Genomic DNA, 23885 nt, shown 5'->3' with positions numbered 1-23885 from the left:
GTCTACGTTCTACGAAAATCTTTTTATGCCATTATTGCCTATCAACGGAACAACATTCTTGATTTTTGTATAATAACATTTTTTCGGCGGCTTTCACCAATGAATGGCCAAATTAATTTCGCTGGAAGAAATGAGAAAAAACATGTTTCTTAACTGGCAATGTGCTGGCTTGGCAAGGGAGTGACTGCATGATATTTAGATTTCAGCAGGAGGAGAGAAGTGAACTGGCTCCAATTTGGTATTTACAGCCTCATTGTTGCTGTGAAGATGGCAATGAATACGACTCGTAAAAACCGAGGAAAGAGGAGCAAGTGGAAAAACTTGTCCTCCCGCAGATGAATGGCCATCTTGCCGCCGAATCTGCTAGTGTTTCTTAGATTACATGCTGCGGACAATTCTGGTATTCCGTTGAGGTAATATCGCGTAAAATTAAATACGAGACATAAATATCTAATAGATAAAGTGAGCATGTATCGCACTACATCTTCTTGGCACGTACGTGTTGTGCTGTTGTCGTCGTCGGTTACGTGCATATTAGCCACCATCGGACTAACCATAAAACCCGGAATCATCTTCAGTTTTTTGACTGAATATTTTCGGTTGGTATCAGCGCGTGGCGGGTTACTGTGCAAATGCCATAGGGCATCGAAATTTGTGCTACTCTTGGCTGTAGTTAGGTTTCAAAGACCTTTAACCTAGTTATGGAGGATTGCTTTCAGTGTGAAGAAAGAAAATGCATAAATTTCCTATTTCAAAAGGTTTCAACTTTTTACTCCTAACATTTTGTATCCAACAATCGGCTCACTCCTTTCCAAATCAATTGCGGTTTCATAATGAACTTTCTGTGGAGATACATCTGTTTTTTGGGGCCATACATTCCTTTTTAATAGCAACTCTCAGATATGCACACGTGCTGAACTATGATTCCAGCAGCTGCATAAGTCATGATTCAATCGACGCTTCCCTTAATACACTGAAGACACTGAATACTTTTCCATTTATCTTATTCAAAGTTTTTAAGGAGTACCCTGTTTTTGGCTACTGACCTGCTGGATTCTGTCAGTAACAATCTAATCGAAAAGTGTAAGCCGTGGTAATTAATCTTATCGCATGTAAGAGCGTAATGTCGGACTTGTAAGACTATTTTAATGTAATGGAGGATATATACATATATATTAGACTTCATCGTGCAAGGATTGTCACAAAGTCCACCGGTCGGCGCAGCATTGAAACGCTCGGAAGGAGGTAGATATCATTATGACAGAGTAGGAATCAGCCAAAAGGAGAGGAGGAGGAGTCATGCGGAGCGAAGCTCGCTGTGTCAGATGCCAATCGATGGGTGTTAATGAGGACTTGATAAGAAACCAGGCCTTGGGAAAACAGGATGTGCGAAAGCCCTGTTCACTTAATGCCGAATAGACAGACAGACTGCATTGTATGGACTTTATAGTGGATGCATCTCTTTCGGGATGATGTTAACGGCCTGGAAGACTTTGAAGTTCACTCACTTTCTCCCATGAAGGAACTGGAAGAAGCAGCCACCTCTATGAAAACTTAAAAGGTACCAGGACCCAACGATATCCTGTTTGGAGCATTCAACACATGCCTGAAGAGGGCATCATTCTTTGTCGCTGTATGGTGGCAAAGCTCGCCAGAAGCCAATAGAATTACAGCCGAATTGGTTAAATATGGAGACGACCAATTACACCAAGTGGTTTGTCAACTTCTGCTCAAGGTGTGAGACAGCGAATCAATGCCTGACGACTGGCAAAGAGGCATTATCTGTCTCATATATTAAAAGGGAGATATCACGCAGTTCAGCAATTATAGAGGTATCTCGTTGCTGAGCACCATCTATAAAATATTCTCCTCTATCTTGCTAGGCTGGATAGCCCCAAACGCTCAGGACATCATTGGCCCATATCAAAGAGGCTTCACTCCAGGCAAATCAGCAACAGATCTGATTTTCTCTCTACGGCAAACGATGGAAAAACTGTTGAAATATTGGTATCAGTTGCACCAGCTTTTCATCGACTTGAAAGCCGCCTATGATAGCATATGATATGATAGCAGGGTAAAACTGCACACGGCCATGAAAGAATTCGGTATCCCGACGAAATTGAGAAGATTGATTAGGCTAACCCTGATCAATGTGTGAGGCCAGATAAAACCAGCAGGATCACTTTCAAGACCATTCGACATCAACAAACGGTCTACGACATGGGGATACTCTACCCTACCCTAACCCTGGCTCTGGAGAAAGTGATCCGTGATGCTGAGGTAAATCCGAGGGGTACGATCCTCTTTAAATCTACCCAAATACTGGTCTATGCTGACGATATCGACATAATGCGAGGAACGACACGATACCTACAAACTGCCTTCATCCAGATCGAGCAGCGGCGATTAACGCGAGATCTTGGGCTGCATATCAATCAAGGCAAGACAAAATATATGGTGGCAACGCCAGCACCAAAAACTAACAAACCAACATCATCAAAGCGCACTGGTCAAATGGGAAGAATAAAGATAGGAGACTAAAACTTTGAGACCGTTGATAATTTCTTCTATCTAGGATTGAAAATGACATCCCATAACAGCTACGATGATGAAATCACTGCACGTTTATTGGCAGCCATCAGAGCCTATTTTAGGTTACAAAAACTATTCCGCTCGGAACGTCCACCATTGGGTCAAAGCTCTTAATGTACAAGACAATGATCTTACCAGTCCTCATGTACTCCTCGGAGACTTGGGTTCTTAGCAAGAAAAATCGTGAATCGAGAAGAATCCTCCGAAGAATTGTTGGCCCCCTACATGAGGATGGCCGATTCCATAGCCTACATAACGACGAAATCTATGAGCGATACCATGACCGTTAGGTTGTGAATAAAATCGGGCTCAATAGGTTACGGTGGGCGGGTCGTATGGATGAGGAAGATCCAGCCGGGAAAATCCATAAGAGCAATATCTATGGAAAGAAAGAAGACGAGGCACACCCTACCTGAGATGGAGCGATGGTGTAGGTCAGCACGCCAGACAACACTTTGGAATATCGAATTGGTGGACCTCGGGGCAAAAATGGAAAAATGGGGTGCAATTTTTTTACCGAATATAGTTATGTTGGGTATCAAATGATTAGTAGTAGTAGTACTTTCCGCAGCTAATTGAAAAAATCATGAAACTGCCTGAAAAAAAAAACATATGCTGCCTCTATACGGTGTCTAGACCAGTATAGTATGAAGCACGATATCCCCAAGTTTGATCAAAATCGGACAATTACTAATAAAATTACCGTAGTTCATAGGCGTCTTTCCCAGTAAATTTACAGCCACTTAAAATACTCCTTCTTCCTTCCCCCCGAACTGCCGCAAACCATTACTTCGCGGGTAGGGCTGCGCTCTAAGCGAACAGCCTTCCGTTCCTTGCACCCTACTTATGCACTTCGCTTTTCTAAGCTCCGACTAAATCCTTTTGATTGCAGAGTTCACTGTATATCAGTTTCCCTCCGACTTCAGTAATTCCCCGACAATGTTCTGGGAGCTTGTACTAATTTTCAGAAAGTGACTTGCGCTTCCCCTCCGAGCAAAATCGTGGACAGCGGACATAACATGTTTTGGATCCTCAGGTGTGCAACCACATTCAGGGCAAAAGGGAGAATCACCCAAACTGAATTGGTGCAAATACTTCCTGCAACCACCATGCCCTGACACTGAATCCGTCCCTCAAAACGGGGAATCAAAGTGTGGGTCCAGAGACCCCACTGCGAATCATCCCATCGTTACCGCCGCTTTGCTAGCGATTCTCGCCTTGCCGCTTTCGGTATTCTATATCCTTTTCGGGTGGATTCATTCTCCTTTTCTCGTACAGACGCGTGCTTCTCTTGTCGGAATGTCAATCGGGATCATTCCCGCAATAATACACGCTACCTTCCGTGAAATTTTTCCGAAGACGCTGCCTACCCTTAGCGCCACTAAGATGTAAGTCATGCTTAATCAGCTCCGATTATTTTCCCCCCACTGGTGCCGCGTATAATAGTGAGCGAACTATTCCGGCCACAAGTAATCTGAGGCCGTATTTCTTGAGTCTCCAATGTTAGGCACCATCTATGCTAACGATACGCTTGCATTTGCCGCTTTCTCACAGGTATAATCCAAGTGTCTCTTAAAATTGATCTTAGCGTCAATTATCACCGCATCAGGTATTTCATAATTGGCTTTGAAGTGATGATGTCACCACCAACATGAATACTAATCCCATTTCTTTACCTACACCCTTGGTAATTGGGACCGCAAAGTCAAGTTGAACAATCTCAATTAACTAGTTGTCGCCAATGAGTTTTTTATCCACTCCCCGCTGGCTAAATTGAATGCATTTTTGACGTCCAACGTTATCGCAGCACAGCATTTATTAGACGACATGCTTGTTTATGTTTTTTGCACTCCCCTTTATCGGAGGTAAGAGCGCCCACAGGATATCGAACAAGAGATGCAGGCAGGTCAGTCGTGGTGTTCACCCGCTAATCTTCTTCATTACCTCCTTGTACGCTGCTCCGAGGCGCTTTCGTGTATCTCTGCAAAAAGTTCTTTAAAGCATTCTCAATTGCTGTTCCGTATAGGATGCTTATGCCTGCCTCGAAAGTGCCGGTTTTTGTTGAAGTGTGGTCTTCCTCTAGATCATTGGCAGATCGTTCTAGCTCGGAAACATGAAGCGTGCAACTCCGCGATTTCTTCATTCCACCACTAGTTTTAACCGATTATTTGCGAGAACTCGCCGCTTCGGCATAGCTGCGTTGCATGCTTTCATTATATGTTTTATCATTTGCTCATCCTTTTCTGAAGCCAATCCGATTTGCGGCCCTCCAATAGCATCCCTATGAATGCATCCTTTTCAAATATTTTCACGGACCAGCCCTATTTTCCAGTACCGCGGTAACGCACATCGACGCATAGCCCAGATTTTGTCTGGAGGAAAATTGCCTGGTGGTCACTATAAGAATAATGCTTTCTGACAAACCTGACCATTCTCCTCGCCAAAGTGGTACTTACGTATATCGATTATTGAGTCCGACCCTGTCCCACGAAAGGTGGATACATTTCCGATATTCACAAACACCAAGTCTAGCTCCGCGAAAGTCTCAAGCAGGATACGGCCACTGACGTTCGTAGTTTGGCTGCCTCAAATCAACAACCCACGCGTTGAAATCAGCCGCTATGATTTTGGGGGCTTCGACTTCTTGCATCCTTTCTTTGAATTCTGCTATCGTCACACTTGGTGCAGCATAGCAACTATATATGTAGGTACCAGCTATTTTTGCCCTGACGATTCCAGCTTCTGGAAATTTTATTACTTGGGTGGCTTGATTTCCACATGCCCATATTTTCGCGATTAAGCTTGCTGTTTGAAGTCGCTTCTCTTAGATGGTCTGCAATGGATGGACTGCAATAGTAGGTCTTTTGCTGTCTTCCAGTGGTTGAAATTGATTTGTATCAACCTCATTTCTTTGCTACATCGAAGGCTCTCCTAAACACTAGGAATCTACTGCTGCCTGCAAAGTGTCGACAGTCGGTATCCTATTTCCCTCCCTGAACATATGATCTTCTGTCCCGCATTTCCTGCCCTTTTTAAGTCGTCACAGTTACCTGTGCATTTCACCGCTATATGGCCAAATTCAAGGCATGTAAAGCAGCGCTTGAAGGACACCTGTTCACTGATTTGGCAAACGCCCAGCCTATTTTTACTTTATCAGCCATCAGGAGTTTCAACGCTACTTGAGCTGGTAAGATTAAAGTTGCTGTTTACATTCCTCTGATCTAGCTGGTTCAGGCCAGGACGCCAGACAACTTTTAGGGGTATCAAATTGGTGGACCTCGGCGCAAAGCCAGCATGTCTGGAGTTCGTTACTAAAGCAGGTGGTTGTTGCGCCATTGATGACGATGAATGTATTACTGCTAAGTTGCTAAGCTAACAATAATGCAGTTTCCGTTATTGATCTTTCTAAGTACCTGAAGGGTAATAAGGGATTCGTGTCCGGTACCTTATTTTTATTGATTACAGGAGAAATATTTTAAAGCCTGAAATGAAGGGTGTGACTATTTCTTTTGATGTACTGAATTGTGCAACAAATATTTTTGAAATTTGGATTGAAATTGGCTTAGCTGATCCATTCTCGATGGTCGTCCATGTCAATTTATTATGACTACAAGCGTGTTGAACAGACCAAGAGGAAAGGAGTTTAAGTTAGATGGGAAGTCCTGAAGGCATCTGAAATTTGTTTCTAAAACCCGACCACGGAGACGCATAAGTGTTAATCGATTGAGGTGAATGTTGATGTAGTTGATTCACTATGCCCCGCGTGGAACTCACTTAGATGCACTACGTTAGTTTTAAGCAAACAGCCAGATTGATCGCCAATTTCTACTGTCCTTCGAGTATGAGTGGTAGTATACGCTAACGGAATCAACAGTCAACAGGCAGCCTTGCGGCGGCCCACTCGTCGGTCATCTTGGAAGAGTGGATTCCACTGTATGGCATAGCCAACAATACAATTGTCGTCCCTCCTTAATTCCACTTTAACGACTGCCACTACCGCCCTCCAATCACATAACGAACGGCCTGTGCGCTAACCAAGTTCTTCATTTGGAATAGTGTCAATAGTTGATAGGGGGAGTGCGATGACTCATCAGGCTGAAAATGTTGGCTTTGTTGGAGTTTATCTTTAGTCCAACTTTATTTGCCTCTCTTTACAAATCCACAGCCATTGGGCCAAGGTTCATGACCCGGTGAGGGAGCAAACAGATCTGTGCAGCCGCGGAGCTTGTGGAAAGATGTCATTGTCCATTGAATTCTTCGTAACGCAAGTTTGTCGCCTCCTTTCCGCTGTAGCTCCATCAGCGTCTGTCTTTAAGCCGATGAATTGCACGCCCTATTTCTTCCATGCTTCGTCGTGCAGCATTTTTCCATAGTCTTCAGTGGGTGGGACCTCCAGGTCACTGATATTTTGATTGCTGCGCAGTAAATCAAAGTACTCAACTCATACGACATGCCAATACGATCAGATTTCCCTCATTATCTCGGCGGGATGAGCCATGAGGTGTATATGGCTTCATCCTTCTGACTTGTTGTTGCATACCTGTTGCGGTTGACTCCTGTACTTCCCGAGTTCTTTGTCGGTAAAGTCGCTTCTCCTCTCGACGGAGTTCGTGGTAGGTCCGCGGCATTTGAGAATACAGCATTGCCTGGTATGAAGTATCCGGGCGTTCCACCGTTAACTTACATTCATCGCCGAACCAGTCGTTCCGACATTTATTGCGACTGAGGGCAAGTATGTTGTATCAATGACGATGTTCTATAGGTGATTGTGCTTCATCTCCAGGACCTCCATTACCTCCGGTTATTGCGGCATTCATGTCTTCTTTATATGCAGGTGCTACACTCATATGATTATCAAAAGGAATTCTAGGCAGTGTTGCTAATCTAGCTTGGAGCACAATGCCAAGGCGATAATGATTCCAGTCTATAGTGGCTACGTATGCTTGTGGGCTGATTTTCGCAAAATACTAGTTCCAATAAGCATTTCTCGTGACAATTCTGGTTACATAATCCGTAATCCACTGTCATTGATGTTTTTATGTAAGCTGTGGAACGGCTGCCTTGGGAGTTGTGGTTTAACAATACACTCAAGGTTTCTCTGTTTGTCGTAAGAGGTGACTAAAATGGATCGAAATTTGTGAACTAGCAACCTACTTTCGCCAGTACGTGTCTGCGTTATAAAATCGGAGCATGCTGGCCTGACGCTCTCTAACGTACTGTGATCAGAAGACAAAAGTAGCAGTGGCTAGGTCACACTTTAAGGAGGAGCGACAAATGCATTGCAGGCTATGGCGTACAGTGGAATTCACTCTCCCAAGATGGCTGACGAGTGGGTCGCCTCAATGGCACTTGGTGAAGAACAATAGAAAAGGGCATTTCATGTAACCGTGAATGATAGCGTGTACGTGTAGTTGACGCGCCATATCCCACCAAGGATTGAATGGCAACCATAAATGCAGAGACAAGCGTATTGCTTGAATACGGGGTCCATCACCACTTTTGTAGTCTTTTTATGGTTGTGATATCATGCCTGGGCCAGATTTTGTGAGTTCATTCCATTGCCTCTTAGAAGTTATCCTTCTTTGACTCTGCAACCTCCTCTTTAAGTACATAAACGTTAATGAGACTTATATATCGGAAAATGCCTCGGAAGCGTAGTAGTATATAGACGTTTCGAAAGTTGATAACAGCAGGTCTCATTTTTTGACTAACTAGGGCATACATGGTTTGCTGGATGGCTTTTCAGACAGGGTGTGGGCTGCTACCTAGCAGCGTGTGTTCGAGAGTCGAGAGTCGAGTCGAGAGCACATGTTCCTTAGGAGAATGTACAAATCGTGTATCCGTTTCCGTTGCTGGATCCGTCATTGTATAGTGTAGGTTGTAAGGTTGTAGCTAACCCTCAACTTGGGGGGCGATTTGGTGCAGCTGGTCCCATTTTTAGGCGAGGGACGTTTCTTACCAATTGACGTTTCTAGGCACGAATGATTCGTCTTCATCATTTTCCGAATGCAGTTTCCCATTAAGGAAGGAATTTCCTATGATCACGTGAAGGTGGAGATATCTTTTGGTGGTAGAGAAGATAGCGTTGGTTCAGCGGGTTTTTTGGTCCATCGTGGGTACCAGACCACATTTTTCCAAACATTTAGGTTAAGCGTCACTACAAGTAGTTAGTACTTAAATAGGGGACATGCTTGGGTTTTTTTTTAACTAATTCCGTTAAATAAAATATATAGAAATATAAGATATATGCAGGATACGATGCCAGAACCTAATCACTAAAATAAAACGGAATTATTTCGTAGAAATGAAGGGAAAATTCCCTACGTGTCTGGAAACTTATCTATTTCGCTTCGTCTAATTGTTGCAGTAGTTTAAACCATGGTGCGCAGGTGACAATAGCGTCTTTTAAAAGGACTCTTTTCAGGCTATTCTTGCAAGCTTAATTTTAATATGTTTCGATCTAATTGCAAGATGTGCACCTAGAGTCGCAACTCCTGAGGATGGTTTCTCTAGATGATACAGTAACGTGATGTCATAAGGACGCTCTGATTGTTGGGACATACAAGAAAAGCCATGGGGTAGGTTTCAGTAAGACTTCAAATCCTCAGGAATCAGTAAAGATATCAAGCCAATTTCAAAATGGACTGCTAAAATCCGTTACGACAAAAATGTGTCAAGTTATCAAACTCAGAATTAACTTTTCTAATTGCATAATATCAAAGCTCCATTGGCCCGAATATTCATAGTTTTCTAAGTGGAAAGTCTCAGCTGCAAAGTCGTTTTCTCTTCTGTGTGGAAACATTACTTGCATTGTTTTCAAGACATTCACACTGGCTTCATACGAGTATGCAAAACATTCTGCATATTGTCTACAAACTTCAGTAATAGCCCCTTTGTCGTACTCTTTTAATTAGAATACAATTAATAGAAGTCTAGGCACAAATACCGACGGCATTCTGCATGCGAGTACGCTACCCTATCTTCATTATACTCGCACATATGCTCGTAGGTAAGACGCTTAAGAACGGCATTGTACTGTTATAAATTTTGTACGACACTGAAATTCATCAAATATTCAATAAGTCCAATATGCAGAATGTAGAAATATCTACTGCTAATAATTCTAGTACACACTTGAGCATATGCAGTGCTCACTGTACTCGGAGTAAAGGCACCCATGTAATATATTGTGTTATTTCGAGTTCAGTTTCTTCCTGCATGCCGAAACCTTGAATCATATATATGCAATCCAGATACTTATGTATAGATTTGTCTTATACTATGTGTGGTGCAATGCTATGCTTAGATACATGCTGAAACTATAAGCGGCAGTTATGTATCTTTAGATAGGTTACATGACAGAATCCGTAAGGCAAACTGGATTGGAGAACATGTCACTGTGTATATTAATACCACCTAAAGGTATTTATGAGTAATAAAATTTCATCTAGAATCTGAAATTGCAACAATCGTACGTGTTAGGTATAGTACTTGGCATGGGGTCCTGTTTAATCTGGGTCACATTTAAATGAGTCCACCTTCATGATGACGGGGCGATGATTTCGCTTGTACCTACTCGAAGAAGTTGTAATTATGATGATCAATTACAAGTGCAAGACCGGCTTCTGTTGCAAATCTTGTGCCCTAGAGTATCTGCAAGCGAAACTATGTCTCTCCGCTAAGTTGCATTTTACTGATTCTCGCCTTCCTTTGAATTTGTCATTTGTTGAATGTAAGAGTCTCTGATTATATACCGACGATAAACTGGTATTGGTTGGTCCTCAAGCCGCACGATCGCAACGTTACTCGTACTCTTGACTTACTGTCTTCTTGCCCACATGTCTGTATGTGTGTTGTTCGCGGGCTTCAAGAAAAACAAGTATGTAAGAAATATAAAGTTGATCTTAAGACGAATTTGTTTTTTTTTCTACCTCGTACACAGCCCGCTATCTTTATATACCATTTCTTTCTACAAGTCTTCCAATCTTTTCGCTTTTTGAAAGAGGGGCCCCCTCTATACCTGTTGAAATCATTTTTTACACCTCTTGGGTATAAAAAGCGAATGTAAGAGCAACAATCACATACAGTCTGCTAAAGTGTTTTTGTGAATTCACACAGTTCACATACGATTGCTTGATACATACAATAGTGCATAATAATATTAATTAATTATTAATATATCCTTACGGTAGACAAATAACTAGAACCTAAAATGAAGAAGTGCATGTTTGTTCTTGTTGCGCTTTTTGGAGCCGGTATGTATTTTATTGTAAATTCAGAATTTGTTTGAAAAAAAAGAGACAGTGCTGAAGCATCCTTGAAAATATCCAGGACCACAATTATGGATTACCAACAATTTCGACTTTCAAGTACTTGCTGCCTTGTGGATTATATAAAAATAATAAATGTTGTGCAAAAACATTCCAAGTTACAAGATAAGTGGTGATCAGTGAAATGGATATGTACAGTACTCGTATATTACGAAATTTTGACGCCGCACCCACTAATGGATAATAAATTGGACATATCACTTTCTGCGTAACTTGCATATGAGGAAAGAGGGTTAGATGAATTGCTGGAACTTTCTTGAAGACGTTGATATTCGATTTCGACTAGTTTTGTGTTGCTTGAGTTTCAGTTTTCGGAGAAGATTTAGAAAATCCCATTTTTTTGGAACGGGAAAGATTAGATATAACGTTCTGAGATGCAACGAAGAAATAAATTGTCGATCTAGAAAACAAATTTCCAACAATTTAGTTTCCGAATTTTCCCAATTAGTAAAACAGTTCTACAGGAGTAGCTGGTAATGCGTTGGCTTTTTCAGTCAAAGAAATATCTTTCCATTTCACACAAAGATAGTGGTTAATTGCATCAGTAATGATTTCGTCCAGTGATTTACAAAAGCAATGTTAATAATTCTGCTGCACTCTTCAGCTTTCCCCATCAATTCCTCAAAACGAATCCTTTTAACCGCCAAATTCAATTTAGTTACGAAACAAGCTAAAAATGAAATTGCAGAAAAACATAATTACACGAACTCCAATTCAATTTTTTGATATTCAATGCAGCCTTTAACATTTATTATTTTTCCTTCCTTCCATTCCTTCGTCCTCCTTCTCTGCTTTCCCGGCTCATTGTACTTTTCGATTATGTCTTTTTGTGTTTTTGCATATTTCTTAACACCATGCTGGGTCTTTTCTTCACGTTGTAAAGGTGAAGAGGCTTCATCTTCATCGGAAATTGTATGCAAGTCACGTAAATTTTTGCAATAGTACTTAATCTTTTTTTTTCTCTTCATGTCGGTGCTACTGCTATTGCAGTACAGAGAAGGCGTTTTATTTAAAAAAAAATTCTTGAATAGCTGAAATTATTGTGGCTGCTGCTGGTCATTGACAGGTCTATTTTTTGATTTGTTAATGCTTCCAGGAATTCTGTGTTGAATGCTCTGGCAATTTATTAGATTTCTGTCTGGAACGAAAAGTTTTTCAATTTTCTGAGAAGTGACTACTTTTTTCTCAATTTATCGATGGAATTTTCAGAGTTACGTACATCCATGAAGGACAAGCTAATTGAAAATATTAATGTTTTCCGTCAAATCATTACGTTTTTAACCAAAATCTTTGCAGAATTCAATGTAAATAATTGAGCGATTAAATACTTAAACGATCTACTTTTCACAATGAATGCGAATCTTAGATTGATAACATTCTTTTTCTCATCTTTTGCTGGCAGTTTTTACAATCTCAAGTTACAATATCTGTGAGTCTGCAATCTGCAAGTCAAAACTATAAATATAAAGTATTTGGTTACATTTGGAAATAACTGCACTTTTGGCACGGAGTAGAGAACTTAAATTTTGTAATAATTCCCAGTACCGCATCTTCTAAAGGTACTATGAATTTTGTAAGCTCCTTTACTTAATTTCTCTAACAACAATCAATGATACTTTCCTTGAGAATTTCCTAATCTGATGGAGTATAAAAGCTGCCCTATTTATCATTCAGTCGAGGAATTTTCCTGAATTAATCAACATTAAAGTCAAAAAAACCTATTGAAGAATTTAATTTCAAAGTAATTCCTAGCCATTAAACCTTTATACAACGATTTCATTCAAGTCTGGGGCGAGTTAAAATTTCTTTTTCCAATTTTTGACGACACCTATATTTTTTAATGAATTCTAAATTTACATCAAAACAGTCCCTTTGAAAATAGTTAAAAAGTAAACTTAACCCTATAGGCTATATAACCAAGTTTAATCCATAATCCTATCTTTTTCCGTCTACCCACAACATCGTCTTAATTCCAAAATTTAGTCAAAGAATAAGCACGTCGCACACTAATCTCCGCTAATTTCCATCATCTATTGCGCATATTATTGCGAATCAATTCCCATATGAGTTCACTACCGCAAATGAATGGAAACGGATAAAAAACCGAGCTAATGAAATGTAAAAAGATTTTTTTCTTCTCAGTATCCGGCTTCCTGTTCTGGTTTTGCTAAAAAAGTTCAAAACTAGTTCCACACTGTTTACCATTCGTAGATTCTCGATTAAAACGACGTACTTTTGCCATAACGTGACTCTTCAAGTTGTCAGTGACATTGAAATTAGACAATATACAATAAATAGTAGCAAATCTTACATATTTTCTTGAATAGGAAATGCGTTTCGTTATTTAAAACACGTTCGCTAACCATGAATTACTGGTTAATGTTAATTCTGTTTACATAAATCCAATGTGAAAATGCTCGAATATGCGAACTAAATCGTGAAATTTCGAATTATAATCTTAAATGGGATTTTCTGTCTACAAATTTCTTTAAGCCTTTGCTTTTTGATTAAAGAGAAAGACAATTGAATTTCACCTTGAATGGAATTTTCTGGTAAAATGCTGAAAAAAGCATCTCTTCCATTTGTACCATAATTTGCTTCATGCATTTCTCTAGTTTTTCCATTTTCCTATCTTAAATATAATAATTAGATTCTGTTTTTTGTTTTGATTTGATTTTTCTTTCCTCTTTTTCCGTCTCTTGCAATTTGAAATTTAATTCGTTTGCTCTGCTTTCACGATTTTACATTATTTACTATGGCACATTGAGTCCGTGATTTTTTTCCATTATTCAAAACTTGCGGTGGATGCAATATGCAATGCAGAATAGTGTAAATTTGCAATAAAATTGTATCTTGTATGTAATGGGATATTGTAGTGGATATTTTACCATTATGTGTACTATATCAGATGCAGTGAACGTTAGAGATTGAAAATTTGAGATTTGAGATACTTGTTGAGATATGCCCGTCGCTTGGGGCTACTGCAATTGTCGAGAAATGTAATGACGCATGCCAGCGAGTACCTAATTGTCTGGAAACTTGTTGAAACATTATAATTGAAGTGCTTAGTGATATATCGAAAGATACAAATGAATGCACACAGTGCAACAAGATTTGCATAGCGTGATATTTCAGCTCAAAACCCCGAACCCGCCAGACCAATCCATCTTGAAACGTCGTTTTTGAAGTTATACCACATCCTCTCCGATACTCATTTTTCTTCCATGAGAACATGCCCTGCTTCCAGTGAAAGTATCTGGCATTCGAACACGTTTACCTTCTCAAGGCTGTCCACCTATTTCCAATCACTATCAATCCAGCATTCAACTATAAACGAAATATTCACGAAATATTTCTGGGGCTCAGTTTTTCGTACTGCGAGTTACAAAACAACTTTCAAAAACAATTACCAGATATTGACACAGCAAACTTATACGCACATATTGCACTATAAATATCGAAATTGTGAGGTTCCCATTAAATATGTGTGTGATATTTTATGTTCATGCATTTGACCTTTTTTGTTCATAATTGCCAAGCTATCATACGAAATATCTTATCAAGGATCAAGTTTCTGGGTGCATGGATTCGAGAGTGCAAGAAGCTGGATGGGAAACTTAAAACAAAACCACTTAGCAAGGGAAGACTTCATCGGATAGTATGTGACGTTGAATGTGGATGGCATCAATGCAGAAATATTTTGCTCTCATATATTTGCATAATATATATTCAAATGGGGGTACATGCTTCATCTTTCGAAGTAAACTTGTCGTCTGACACAGTTCATTTAGATTGCAACATCTTACGGGGGAGTAGCATTGAGTATGTGTGATGCCGAGAGTCAAAACAGCTTTATATCGAAAAATTGTTACTGTCGCTGATGCAGTTGTTGGTTTATGAGGGAAAATCTTGAAAAGTTTAAAGGCGAAAAACCAAGTCAGCGGCTGCTTTATTTTCAAGATTTGAGGTCATGATGTCCCGGATCCGTGAATGACATCCTTTGTTATGCCTAAGTTGGATAAAGTGGAAACTTTCAGGAGGCGAGACTTCCGCTAATTGAGTTTTCAGATAATCTTTAGATGTGTTATGATTCCACTTACTTTCTACGCCTATTTGAGCTCCTTATGCTTGCCTAATTTTATAGATTCGTCCCGCTTTTTCTCGACGCTTCCTTGCATTAGTTATTGGTTAATTGGGATGAGACTTTACGACAATTATTTCGCATTCCAGAAACATTAAGGTGCGAATAATATACTTCATTCGTCATTCAGCAAAAAACACATCAAAATACTTGATCTTTCAATGCCAAATCAATAGCTGAAAGCGGCCAGATGACAGGCATTGAAAAAGACGACTTGCATTTTCGTCACTTAGTTCTTGCTCCTTTGGAGATACTTTCATTAGTTCCATATACATTAGTTGATTTCAACAAGTCAATGACAACAAACGAAGTAGAAGCACTGGTACGTCAATTTCACAACTTTTATTTCTCAATCAGAGGGATATGACCCTCTTCTGGACATCTACCAATAGTTTATTCATTTCATTCTGAAAGCAGATTTTGACACATTCTTTTTAATGGATGTCTAGTTCAGACAGTGCACTCGCTTTGAACTGTGTTGTTTGCCGATCCCCTGTCAATCACTGTACCTTTCAGCTTTCTCAATAATTATATAACACTGTTTCTCTAATAGTGACAATCAGCAATTTAGAGCAATATCCGCGGACATATTCTACGATTGCTAACTTGATCGAACTCTTTTGTTGATCGAGTTGTTGTGCGCCAGTCTGTCATTGGGGTACGGAATCCTTGTTCTTTAGGAGGCCAAAATGCCCCTTGGCCTTCAGTTGATTCTGTTTCGTTCCTTTTTTAAGGGGACGTCCTGTTTTCTCATCTTCAATCTCCAACTTTAGGGGACCAGTCCAGTGGGGTTCCGTTTTGCCGTACATAATGCCAGCCTACTCATCTGCTGTAGAAGGATGTCTTCTTCTAAATAGGGGTATCTGATAAGGTTTGGTTGCAGGTCTGTAAATGATATTATAATGTATATTTACATATTCCTCAAGTATACTCCAAAATAAAGAGAAACTGTCAACACCTTCGAGATTCCTTGCCGCCATTGTCATGCTTTTCCACGTTGGCGCTAATTTTCTTATGTGAGTGAAAAATTTTGTTTTAGTCTTGTTCGCCCTAATCCAACTTCCATTGCTGAAGACTCCAGATCCTTTGTCCTTTGTCTTCAGGGATTGAGCATGTTATATGCTAGTGGTATCCCTTTTGTTTGGATTGAAATTCTTTGAATAACATGTTTCGAAACTACACTGGAGACTATTTTCTTGCTTCAACCTCTATGAAAACTGTTCTTGAATATTGACTTGAGATTGTGTGTTGTCCATATTTGGTTTCGCCATTCGTACCAATTCTTGCATGACTTCAAATCGGAGCGTTGCTATATGTTGAACAATATGCTACCATCTAAACTGCCGTAAGCCCCCTGGTAAACAGTGATGTTAAATTTCCAGCAGTTTTTGAGCACCTATTTTGCTGAAAAGAGTCGATCAACTGTAGACATACGGTCTTAGTTTTTTTCCAATGAGTTTCGTCAGGACTTTGTTTAACCAATCCAACAATGAAATGTGTCCGTAATTGTCATATTGGAGTTTACTTTCCTTCTTGTATTGGCAAGTAATGCTTATGCGACAGCTATATATTTCAAGAGCTCGTCGTTCCATAATTTTGGCCTACTTCGCAGCAATACCTAGAGCTTTGTTACCCTTATTCACTTAATGAGCGTGGTCACGACTGAAGTATGCCGTTTTATGGTCTTTTTCAGCCAATGATTGATTTGGTTAGCAAATTTGAATGCTCCCCTTGTAGAGTATAGCACATTCACATAGTCTCTTCGTACTTATTTTTATTTTTCCCTTCATCTTGCCATGATTCATTTTCATTATCATCATCAGACATGCACAAAACCCAGTAAAAACATCCATGACGGCCAGAATCTGAACCTGGGTCAAATAGATGGGGTCAACTTGACCAATGTATTTTGAGTACTCCTTATTTGATAACGTGATTTCTACAAGTATAAGCGATAACGGACTCAGTTTTGTCAATCATTGCAACAGCTGGTCTCCGATCTTGGCCTGTCGTAGTAAGGAGCTGCAGATATCCTAGTTTTGCATCTAGCCTTGCGGATTAAGTAACCTGGCCATCGCAGTCTATTGAGCCGGGTTTTACCCGCGATTCTGGCTCTTCTTCCTCTATGCTTATTAGAAATCAGATCAGTTTCGAAAAGGAGTAGTTGATTCCGTACCTTAGCATGGCCTCAATTGATAATGCTTCCATTCCTTGAGAAAACCAACCAATTCAGTGTCAAATTGTTAAAGTTTCAATGTAAGAAGTATATAAACTGCAATGATATTGTGGCACTAGGTAATTCTGCTGGAAACTATAAAAGGCAGGGCATATCTGCTGTCTTGTACAATCAGACTTCTTCCCCTTGTGAGAAGGGTATTCAGTTTAAATCTTTTGAACTTCACAGTTTCGACGGCCCAAGATAAAAACTACTGTAATTCAATTGCGTCTTATCAGCAAAAAAATAAGTATGCAAAGGTTATCAATGTACAGGCTCATTCATATTTAGTGAAACCTCTTGGCATCTCCAGCAGCCACAAACCAAATTATTTGGTCAATTTCAAGAATGGAACCCATAACAAACATGTCGTGATGGTTAGCAACCTTGTCAGCGTCTTGATTGAAATTTTCAGATCAAGAACAGAAGATTGCATGTAGGCTACTCTCTAGAAAATATTTTGTCACACGTTGACATTGACCGCCGGCAGTTCATTGCATGAAGTTAGCCTTTAAGTAAATCAATCATACTAAAATTTCTCATTTAGATTTCGGATTAATATTTGAAAATCTATGGCTGCAGTTGTCAGTTAATTGCTCTGAATTCAACAGGTCGGCTGCTGAGTATCTAAAAAGTGTAATGAATGCGCCACTGGGTGAAGGGGATCAAAAAAGATACAGCTTAGTCTCCGCAATTTTGCATAGTCTACAAGTTGAATGATCGCAGAAATTACGTTGAACAATTTTAGATTAGAAATACTATTTAAATTGTAGACTGAACTATTTGCGAATATATATCCAGAAGCAGTGGGTTTTCATGAATAGTAAAAAGGAGGTAAAAAACAAGTAGTAACATACAAGCTCTATTATAAAAGCTTACACAGTTATAGTAAATCTATATCTGTTGCATAATGAATGCAACCATTGCAACATTAAATGGCGCAAAATTTCAATAATTTGCCATGTGTTTTACATTTCCATTTAACCAATATATTATCCTCATTTTTCCACAACAACCTCAAACATTTTTCGGAGTTTTCCGTTAAAATGTACAACACTCTCTTTACTTAAAACTGCTTGTATCGAAAATACTGAAAAATTGCAGAATAATCCGAAAATTATCGACCATTTCATTATGTAATATTTCCTTTGTCTTCTTCGGACAAAAACCATGCATTAATCACTACAAGTAGCATGTTCACCGCGGTCTGGATAAAATGTAAACTTGCTCAGAAAAATTATGGAAATATGCTCGTTGTTCAGATGCGAAATTGGATAAAATACATTCTTCAGGGTAAAAGTTATCAACGTATCTATTGAGATCTACATTGGTTAAAAATGTACTTTTAAGATACACATAATAGGAATTCGCATAATTTGATCAATTTTGTATTAAATTTTTCAAGCGAAAGGTGGCAAAAGTTTCAAACTATTGGGTCAATGGTAGCTAGGTTCAGATGAAGATTATAAAATAGTTCGGAATGAGGTTGGTAACATGCATTATCTAACTTTGAATTTTGATATCTGAACTTCTCCAAGCAGATTCCATTTTTCAACATCAAAACACTATTATTTGAATATTTTTTAAGGTTTTGTGTGAAACAAAACCTTATTAGAATCGAGACGGTGTCTGTCTGTCCGTCTGTCCGTCTGTCTGTCTGTCTGTCTGTCTGTCTGTCTGTCTGTCACACCCGATTTATTCGGAAACGGCTAGACCGATTGTCACGAAAATTGGTGAGAGTATGTAATCTGGTGATCCCTTTACATGCAATAAGTGGCGCCATCTTGTGTTAAGTTTAAGGGGGGCTCCCCGTACATGTGAATGGAGGGTGCAAATTTTTTTTTCACAGAATGTAGCCATGTAGGGTATCAAATGAAAGGTCTCAATCAGTACTTTTCGAATCTGGTTCAATATTTGATATTAGATGAAACATAGGGGAGTGAGGGTTCAAAATATGACCCTCAAAAAGTGTAACAGGTCTCGGTCTCAGAACCTATCCAACCGAAAAATCTGAAAAAAATGACAGTGGTGCATCTCTACGAAATCTAGGCCTCAAAATATATCCGGTTCCGATATCTGCACAAATAAAGTTAATAATAGTATATTTCCACATTTTAGAAATTTACCGGGCACCCCCCCTTATGTTCATCCCAGAAGTACAAAATTTGGCATGTGTGTAACGAAGAATATAATGCACAGTTTGGTCAAGTTTGAATAAAATCGAACTATTATTAACAAAGTTATAGGGGGTGAAACTTTACAATTTTTTGTGAATTTCGTGCACTCTACAACCCGCATGACGTCATCATCACATATCAATTCGTCAATACCACAACGAAATGAATTCTTATGAATTGGGTCCCAGACAATTATTTTGTTTTAGTTTTTTTAGTTATTTGCCAACCAGACATGTGTGTATGTAGGTATATAATATATGCGTGCTAATGAACTTTGCGGGTAGTGCCTAATTCAGTTAGATATAAGACGTAAATCGGAAATATGGCTACGATAAATTTAGATACGTGCATATATGTGTACAGTAGGTAATAGGCAGTTTGTTTGTTTAGGGTGAGCGTGATATCTATGGCTCTAATATGTACGTATGTCTCGTAGTTTGGAAAAATATGAAGGATTATGTTGGATTTGTAACTATATACGGACAGAAAAATGTGCGTCTCTTACATAAGATGAACACAAAACCTTTATACCCGAAGCGCGAGCTTCCGGTATTCCGACTTGTTTTTGTATTGCACTATTCAATAATTAGCTTGCAGCAAAAGACCTCAAACCCTTCACATTTCGAGTGAAGCTTTTTGGTAAACGAACCGTTTCGGATAAAAGTGCTGGTGGTAATTTTTGCATATGAAGGTGTTCATTATCGGATACAATCAAAGCCAAACTTTGTAAAAACACTAGCCCACATTCATGTCCACCTACGCAACATAAATGCACTCAAATGAAGAAGATATGAAGCCATGGGACCGAAAATTTTCATTAAACTTTTCAATGAAATCCCCATCATATAATTATTACAATATCATATGCCTGGAGGCGATGTTGATGGTTAAATATATGCAAAAGTACGTAGATAAAGAGCGTTTTCTGTGGCTGATTGATTGTTGAATGAGTGATTTTAATCTTTCACAACTGCTAGTACACAAACAAACATACATACACGTCCTATGTGAAGAAAGATTGAGGTGCGGATCTATGCAGGCTTAAAGCACCCACTCAAAAATTACCTATTCAGTTACTGCTGCCATTACATAACAGAAGATATTTTATAACCGTCGCGTATCTATTTTTAAAGTACACAATATGTGCATACTTTACGTTTTATTTCTACCTTTATCGAATCTTTTTTGTCTACGACTGGGCGGACGTGCATTGTCTATGGAGAGAGCAATTTCACTTTTTATCTATTTGGGTAAAAATTTACTTTCGGATAGTATTCTATGGAGCTATTTTTGTTTGAGAACAAATATCAATAGATTGACATTTTCTACAGATATTCGTTGAATAATCCGCATAATACGACTTGAGATATGTGAGGCTTCATTCTTGCGAATTGTGAATGGTTGACAGTGGAAATAAGAGAATATCTATGTATCATGTTATTGAAGGAGAACAATAGGCGTAGGAAAATATAAATAGAGTTAGATCTTATGAAGGTTCATCATAAATAATTGGAAATAGATACTCCAACGATTATAATACACCAGGTGTGTCCCATCAGTTCTGAAGTGACATAACGAGCTTATGTATGTCCTTTTGTAGTATCACATCTGGATTTAAACCGATTTTGCATCGATTTCTTCATCCATATGAGCTGCTTTTCTTTTATCACACACACTATCTAAACTTGTGCATTGTAGTTGGAGATACATCAATACATTTATATCAGTTGCCCATTTTCGTACTTCGGTGCCTATCTACCTACTTTGAATGGGTATAAGATATTGTACTTTCACTTTCATTACAGTGTAATTTCAAACTATAGCATAGCAAATACGGTTAAGATACACTCGGTGAGATACGTTGCATATTTTTATTCAGATTGCAACGCTCCCCGTTGCACTGCTATTATAGATATATTATATAGTATTTCTTGTACATATAAATCCGACTATTTTTGTATCTTTTTCTATCCATCTGTTTAGGCTTTCAAAAGTAGTTTGGAAGTCAAAATAGGCGAGTCTGCGCTAAGTATAAATGGAGTAGGTTTTTGTGCAATTATTGTTGGTTGGGCTGGTGGAAGCTTGAAATGCGAAATAAGAAAAGTTTATATCGCTTTTCAGATTCGGAAAAGTAAAAAGAGGTTGAGTTAATTTGAGAAAATTGTTAAACTTTTTTAGTGACTGACATGGCACTCTTTCTGTCATTTATGGAAATATTTTAAAATAAAAACTGGAGAAAAAGTGTCCGCTTTGATTTGTTTTTTGGTTGACACTTCAACTGGGGGTATCCGGATGGCTTACTGGTTAGAAAACTAGGCTTGGTCAACTGAAGGTTGTGGGCTGAAATACCACCGATATCAGAGTCACTTGTCTCGCAGGTTTTCGCATTCATCTAAGACTAAATCACATAAATGCCTTTTCAAAGAGTGTACTCACCCTTCATGGTAAGAGTCATGGTATGATCGGATGTTTCCATTCATCTTGGTACCTGTCTGACCCATACCTGAAGCCGATGTGAGTTCCTCATTATCATCCACGGTGAAACAACCGGTGGCCAGTCTTAGCTAACTGTAATAAGCAACACTAAATATCCCGGTTTTGAATCGCGGTCCACTAATTCAATATTCCTAACAGGTGTCTGCCCTGGTATATGCCTATCTAAGACAGGGTTTGCCACCTCTTCTTTTTCTATCATAGATGTTGTGACCTTTCGCGATGGATCATTTCACCCATAAGGATTATTTAACGAGCCCGCCGCCGCTTATTCACCTGGACTTTATCAACAATGGAATGGTCGTAATATCGCTCCTGAATTTCGTTGTTATGTAGACTAGCCCTTACGTTTTATTCGTCAAGTTTTTGTTGCGGGGGAAACTTATGCAAGAAGACTCTTTATTATTTCATCGGTAAAGGTCCCGTTTTTGAATCTTGGAAACTTAAACGTAATGGCTTAAAGGTTCAATGAAACCATCACTTTTGTAATGGAATGTCCTCTGGTAACTCTTCTTCGAAAAGTCTTGCCTCATAATGCGGCATTCTCCGAAAATATTTCCTGATACAACTTGAAAAGCGCAAAATAGTTAGTCCAGCATTAGCCCCAATCCGATGGACAATCTTTCCATAGTCTTCCTCTCCCAACCAAAACTTATTTTCCCGCAAATTTGTGAAAATTCATGCAAAACGAATGACGTTTAGTCCAATTGTTGTATGCTAATATTTTCCAAATTTTCTTTGCATTCTCATTTGAATTTGTGCAAGTGAACTCAAAATGGTATGTTTCTTTGCGAAGAGTATTTTTAAAAAATAAACACAGATGAGGGAAAGTTCTAGCTTCGATAGTTTGTACGAGAGTGAAATTGGGATCAACATGGACTTGCATATTTGCCCGTTTTTAGTTATGCATTTCTTCTGGTTTCGGCGGAAGGAGTTTGTGTTGAAAGATATCAAAGGAAATTGTATGGACATAAATGTCAGCATAGTATCTGAATTTAAAGAACACGTCATTATCTAAATATGGAGGTCTACATATGTGATGCGCTTTAGTCCAGTTTTAGGAAGAAAACAAATAGAAGTATTTCTCCGAGCCCCTATTAAGAATGCCTAAATCTAGTGCCCCTGGGGTAACAGAAAATTGAAACAATAGGGGCTGGTCCATCTGTGCTATAACTGGCTCACTAACCTTCCAGCTGCCATTATGTAAAGCGCAGACTCTCGTCATTTGGAGCACCAAGCCTATGCGAATTTCATCCAAATGGTCAACCCCAAAAATGCTACTCAAAGCACCTTAAAGAAAATGATCTCGGTGCTGCTATCCGTTTAGTGAAGTTTCTCTACTCCTGATTTTCAAGAGAATTCTTGGCTTAGGATGTATCTTCCTCTTCTTTTTGCTCGGTCTTAATTGACTTCGAGAATGCGCTTTTCCAGACAAAACCCAGGAGCACGCATAATGACCACGGACGGGATAGTACCACGGAGTTAAAATGATTCTCTAACGGCGCTGGATTCGTCAGATGTCGCAACTATGTTAAGTCTACTACCACCAAGACCTTTTTTACTCGCTATATATTTTCACATTCATATTTACTACAGATTTGTGTAGTCATCCAGTTGCATTTCGGGACGTATAACACTGACTCAAATATAAAAAGTTAGATATTTCCCACAAAAAAGGATATGAATTATTCAACAAATATGAATGCTAATTATAAATCGTTAGATTGAAGATTTGCAGTAGTACACATACTATCCATCCGTAACACAACTTTATATCCTTCAGCACAATTCTAAAGATACTAAAGTTACTAAAATTCAGGATGCTGTCTATAGCGTATAAATACCCGTTAAAGATGAATTCATATAGTCAGAGTTTGGCATTTACGCCCACATACTCGTATGTACTCCAGATATGAATATGCATACAACCATGTCAA

The 23885-nt window shown here is 39.0% G+C and overlaps 1 protein-coding gene across 2 annotated transcripts in view; it reads left to right on the top strand.

Moving 5' to 3' along the window:
- The first annotated feature begins 10659 nt into the window (after window positions 1-10659).
- The window catches only part of LOC119656798 (protein obstructor-E), a 35528-nt gene continuing 22302 nt past the window's right edge, over window positions 10660-23885 (top strand). For both annotated transcript variants that reach the window (XM_038063404.1, XM_038063403.1), the window contains exon 1: window positions 10660-10847. In XM_038063404.1, the coding sequence (XP_037919332.1) occupies window positions 10805-10847 (43 nt within the window). In that variant the 5' untranslated portion in view covers window positions 10660-10804. The remainder of the gene's footprint in view (window positions 10848-23885) is intronic.

The sequence above is a fragment of the Hermetia illucens genome, chromosome 5 (assembly GCF_905115235.1).
Source record: "Hermetia illucens chromosome 5, iHerIll2.2.curated.20191125, whole genome shotgun sequence".
NCBI classification, from domain to species: Eukaryota; Metazoa; Arthropoda; class Insecta; order Diptera; family Stratiomyidae; genus Hermetia; species Hermetia illucens.
Note: the sequence above shows the minus strand (reverse complement) of the source record. Positions and strands in the feature narration are given on the sequence as shown.